Raw genomic sequence first — 6,000 nt, forward strand, 5'->3', positions numbered from 1 at the left:
ACAGTATTAATTAACGTGGGTTTTTTTATTCTTATTATTAATTACCAAAAAACAATCCCTGAACCCCAGGCTTCCTATGTTTATTTAATTACTAAAAATGCAATTCTTGCAGAAACAATTGAAGAACAAGCAATCACTATTTATAGAGAAAAACAGATCTGCATCTCTAGTGGATAAAATAATAAAATCCTTTCTGCCTCCTCACACAAGAAAAGAAGAAGGAAAAGGGGGAACAAAACCTGAACAAGCAATCTACTATTCCATCACAAAGACATTCTGTCAGTGAGGCTCCTTCCAACGGACATGGGTACAATAGTGAGGAGAGGGTAGCACACGGGTCAGTGACAGATATCCAGGTGACTAAGCTGAGGGAGAGTGTTCACTGAATGACTAGAGCTTAAATAGCCAGCTGTGATGGATTGTGAAATAGATCTCTTTGCTCTTAATCAGTATTTCATTTCCAGTGTTGCTTTTTAACATTATATATTATTGTGTGATAATACCAAGCAAAATATATTGTATTTTAACACAAAGGGAATCTAGTAAAGTGTGCCACCATCCTCACGGCAGAAAGGGCACTGATAGCACATGAGCATAAAAAATGACATTCCAACTTTTGCAAGCTGGTTGCTGATAGCAACTTGATGAAAGATGAATCTACCTTACTTTTATAATGAGATCAGAATGATTAAGCCAGCACGCTGGGCCCAGTGTGCAACTCCTGCTGCTTTCAAAGGCTGCATTTGTGTTGTGCTGTCGGCTAGTTGGATCTTCAGTTGAGGTGAGATGAATGGCAGCACGGCTGGCGAACGGCATTACTCTTCCCGGCAGCTTCCCGGCAGAGAAGGGAAAAGGGAGTGTGGCACAAGGAGTCCTGAGAAGACATTTGATCTGGTGCCAGTGGCATGTAGAGTCTGTGGATGATTGTCAGCCCTGGATGGCTCTTTTAGTGGCAAACTATCTCTGATGGTCATCAGAATAGCGTACAAATACCAAGGACAGTGGTTGCAGAAAAGAGGTCCTTAGGGAAAGTAAATACTGAATCAGATTGACTGAGGAAGGAGGTCATGTACTTTGGTGGAAGTGGAATAGAGAGGGAAAACTCTTATTCTGGCCTCTTGCTGCCTCCTAGTACGTCACATTTTGTTGGTTAAAACGTGTATCAAAAAAACCACTACTGGCACTGAAATAGAGTGATGAGCCCAGAATGAAAGGAATCGCACAGCAGCCTTCAGAGTTCCTGGAAGTGCCAAAGATGCTTAAGTTTCTCTTCTTAGATATACAGGAATGATCCTGGAGGGATGAAACATCTTGTCCAAAGTCACAGAATGTATCAGAAGTAATTTTAGGAAAAGAACTCACAGGTTCGCTCCCTATTCTGTGTTTAAAAAAAGAGTGTATATTGATGTAAGAAACCAACTTCAATAATCATTATTAATTCTTCAAACAAAATAATTGCCAGTGTTCTTAGAAAATTGAGAGTCAAATTATTAATTCCTGCTATGGGGTGTGATGTATGCTGGATTAATTGAAAGATTTAGTTGACTAATGAGTGGGTAAGTATGGATCTACTAAAATCATAACAGTGCTACAAATCTTAGAATCCTCTGTATAATAATATGGAAGCTAATTTTTCAGCTTGCCCTAATGCCTCATTCATAGTTTCAGTGGACTTTGGGTCCAGATTCAATGTGAAAAGTCACTTGTAATCATGTGAAATGAAGAAGTTGCGATTACGATGTGAGTATTTTCTTGGAAGGACCAAATGAGTGGATTATGTACTTATCCCTTATTTAATAATACCTAAATGAAATAGTCCTAAGGGAATAGAGGATTAACAAATAAGAAGTATAATACACAGCAAGCAGTCTAGCTGAAGAAAGACGACATAATCTGAAATATCCTCAACTAAATCCACTGTAGCAAATTTAGCAGGGAGACTGAATTACTTGAGATAACATGCGTGCTTACAGTGGTCCATTTGGGTCAAGGCTAAAGTTCAGGAGGGATAGAGACTCTCAGGCTGCCTTTCTGTTCTTGTACCTATCCAGTTCATGAGTAGAGGACTCCAGCTGTGAATGGACATAATCTTCTTAAGAGTAAAGAATCTAAATATTTGTGTAAAAACAAGCAAACAAATGTAGCATGATAGCATACAGATACACTGAGGAGCTTCATTCTGTTGTTTGTAAATCTCTGTAAGTCATTGTGCAGTCCAGTTCTCACTAAGGTCAGTTGGAAAAACTTCTGTTGACTTCGGTATATGTAGAACAACAGTTCACCAATTCAAAAACTAATTTTTTTATTTTCTCCCAAACTAACATTTTTTCCACAGTTGCAGAATATATTTGAAGACAGATCCATTTCATGTGCAACTGTATTCAAAAGTGTTGGGCTTTCTGTGTGAAAGTTACAGTCAATTTCCATATTAATGAACTTGCCTTTATAGGTTCTAAATGACATTAGCAGAGAGTAGCAACATGCATTTTGATGTTGCTTAGTGACACAAGTTAAGGACACAGGTTTCCATTCTTAGTTCCTAGCTACCTTCTTTTTATCTAAAACAAAGTTTCTTCTCTGCCTTTTTCCAGGTCTGGAGTTGGTGTGACAGGTTCTAGGCAGACGTTGTTTTATGTAGAAGTAACAGACCAGATGAGAACTGGTGAAGGAGGTGGCCAGCCTGAAGAAGGAGAGCTGATTGAAGTTGTAGAAATACCTTTAGAAGACTCCATGAAGTTTGCTTATGATGAGACTCTCCCGAAGACGATGGGTGTCATCTTCAGCTTCATGTGGTTTCAAAACAACATAGCACCTAAGCTACCAAAAAAATAAAATCAAAGCACCATGATTTTAAGAAAAGCTCTCCTGCTGGTTCTGTGGATGCAGGAAACTGCAAATCTGCCTTCCTCAATCAACTTTTCACAGAGCAAATCTTTCTTGAAATAAATTTGGAAGTAAAATCTGAATTAAAATCCTGACCCAGTTTCCATCATTAGCAAAACACTAGCTTCACTGGGGCCAGGATTTGCCTCTGAAAGGCAAATGTTGATTTTTGCACAAAGACAGACTAAATGTGTCCAGTTCTCCTTTTTCATGACACTGCTCTACCACTATTTTGAAGAGTTGCTCAGGACCTCAGTGCAGCTGCTATACGAGCCTGTCACTGTGGTCTGTACTTATTGGCAGCTGTGTATTTACTGTAGTTTCTGATTTTTTGGGGGGGGGGGGGGACGGGGGGGGGGGAGGGCAGCAAACCTTAATAGTCACAGATACCCTAACTACGTCCCTGAGTTCTACACAGCTTTCAGGAAGCAGCTTTCTTTGTGGCATGTAGCTCCTGTACAGAGAAAACGTTTGCATTTCTGAACATGATGCAAACCTTTATTTCATAAGCAAGCATGTCTGTAAATCCTTGTGCTAATGTGTCATTTTGACAATAGACCAGCTGTAAGATTATGTGCTTCTGTTTGTTCCCACTATAATGCTGAGCAGCAGTGATGGCGATCGAGGGATGAATGATGGGGGCTTCTACTGGAACACATGCTTCTTTGTTTGTTTTATGGGTAATATTTGATTAATTATATCAAACTTTGTCCTCTAGAGCGAGACACGAGAAGCCAAATTTTTTTCATTTGACTCTGAGGTGACTAATACAAGTGATTTCTCTGAGGTGTTCTGTGGTCTCAGTTTCCTTATCACCCAAATGGGAAGAATGGTACTTGCCCCTCAGGTAACGCTCCTTGAAATCTAATGATCGAAGTGCTTTATTGAGAGATTTTATCATCATTTGTGCAGTTTACATTGAAGCCCGTGCAGCCTGCACAGATGTACTGAGTGACACAATTTGATGTAATAAAAAGTGGTCTAATTGGAGCGTATATTACTTGTTCTATCAGTGTAGTTTAGATGCGGACTGTTTTTCATGTGAAACTGTTAAGAGCATGAATGAAAGAGAATCAAGTCTGGCAATTTAATTATGCACTGGTTTATGTTATGCACTGACTTAAATGTTAATTAACATGCCTATATTGTATGTGCTTCTAGGATTACTGAGGTACTAAGTATGTTTAGAAGATGAGTACTGTGAATATGCAAACTTTCATATAGCAGCTGGAATAAATGCAGTACAGGTGCCTGATGGTATCCAGTGGCTGATTAAAAATCACTGCATATCTAAATAGGTGTATGAATAAATAATTTTTTTATAAAAGCTTTTAGAACTGGTACTTGATGGTTCTCCTACTGACAGGGAGGAAAGGTCCTTGGAAAGCCGCCGAAGAAAGAGCAGCCTTCGTCTGTGGGAGTCAGACACCTTTTGTGAAAGTTCAGACACATTTGCGTTGAACTGTGCCTGGTCTGTGGTGAGTCAAGGGCTGAGTTATCATGAAAAGCAAATAAATTCTGTCTAATGTATTTACATTGGAAGGTGGTTTAGGGCGGGGTCTCCACTGCTCTGTGTCTTTACGGTCTGTAGTACAACGTGTCCTGATTGCTGCGGAGGCCTTTACGAACTACTACAGTTATTTGTAATAAATAGTGTCTTTTATTCCAGGCTGTAGTTACCGAAGTATCATCTATTTGATTGTGTCAAAATTATTACAGAGTAGCTCGTTGATCTGTTTAGTGTCAAGCTAATAAGTGTGTGCGTATACACGTCAAAAGCCTTTTTTTCTGTATAATGCAGTAATTCGGAAAAATAAATCGGTGTAGTGGAGGGGGGTCAGAGTTTGAAACTTTTCAAAGCAGCATTTATGTATTTATATCGTTTGTCCCAGAATTACAAATGGACAACAATCCGCTTCTAATGAGTCTCTTCACGTGATGCTGAGAGCTTTCCCGCAGTCAGACATTCCCTCTCCTGCCGCATCCAGGACCTGGAGCCGGTGCTTCGCACGGTGCGCTCACATTGCATTAACAATCTCGGTGAGAGCCCATGGCTTTGACCCACCCGTGCGGGTGACGAGCGCTCAAGGCGTGATTCATCAGACTAAATACACATTTTGCTGATTAGTCTGTCTAGAAATGCCTTCAATTCCCAGGTCCTGCGTTCGGTTTGGACTCCTCGGACCACCCCTGGAGGAGGCAGGTCAGCCAGGGCTGGATCTGTTGTGCCACCGCACAACGTGCACGTCACGAACTACGGGCTGCCAGGGAGAGCACTCGGCCGTTCCCGGCGAGGGGGAGGATGAAGGTCCTAAAACCTCGGTGCGCAGGGAGACCCACACGGCACCAGCCCTCCGCTGTGCTCCAAGGCAACCTCGCCAATGCAAGCTATGGGCAGCAGACTAACCATTTTTTATGCAACTGTTATTTCTTTTCTGGATAACCGCGACGGAGGGCAGTTGCATGAGCTGGACAGTCCCTCAGCCCTTCTCCATGATCCAGAAGGCTGGGCGAGAAGCTGAGCGGCATTGCCCCCACCTCCCAGTCTGTCCCTCCCCAGGGGTCTACTGGGCAGACACCTACAAAATCCTGGGGGACTGCGGTGGTTCTGAAGCCTTTACACCCCAAGGGATGCTACACCCTGGCCCTGTGCTCTGCCGGCCCATCCCCCCACAATTTGTAATTCTCAAACAAAAGCAAAATGGTCAAGGGATTACTTTCGTTTCCTTACACAGTTTGGGAATTTTCCACAGAAACATCGGTGATGCAATGTAGTGAAAGCTCTACATAAGGCGATGGTGTGTCTGGTGTTTGGCTTTGCAATATTAAATATAAATGTACCTTCATCCTTTTCCTTTTTCCCTGTTAATTTTGGTGGGGATTTTTATAAGGAATTAGGAATGTTTGAAAATGCGGGAGAAAGGGCTTGAACTTTTTTCAAAAGAGTAGATGATTCATACTTATAAAAATACAACCAGAACAATTCAGATACCAGTTCTCTCATCAGGGCTCATTTCAAAGATCATAATTAGAGCAAATCCGATATACATCGGCCAAGCCCAGGCAGGAAAAAAGTGCTTCTAATGGAAGCTTGAAATCACGTCTGTGTTTTAGACG

General features: G+C 41.5%; 1 protein-coding gene across 2 annotated transcripts in view; it reads left to right on the plus strand.

Moving 5' to 3' along the window:
• The window catches only part of NUDT14 (nudix hydrolase 14), a 65,476-nt gene extending 59,747 nt beyond the window's left edge, over positions 1–5,729 (plus strand). The window contains exon 5 of one of the 2 annotated variants that reach the window (XM_030002844.2): positions 5,323–5,729. In XM_030002844.2, coding sequence (XP_029858704.1) covers positions 5,323–5,326 — 4 coding nt within the window. In that variant the 3' untranslated portion in view covers positions 5,327–5,729. Of the gene's footprint in view, positions 1–2,591; positions 4,734–5,322 lie in introns of those variants that run through there. The other variant, XM_030002837.2, reaches the window with a different exon arrangement.
• Positions 5,730–6,000: the final 271 nt, after the last annotated feature.

Source organism: Aquila chrysaetos, chromosome 2 (genome assembly GCF_900496995.4).
Source record: "Aquila chrysaetos chrysaetos chromosome 2, bAquChr1.4, whole genome shotgun sequence".
Classification (NCBI taxonomy): Eukaryota; Metazoa; Chordata; class Aves; order Accipitriformes; family Accipitridae; genus Aquila; species Aquila chrysaetos.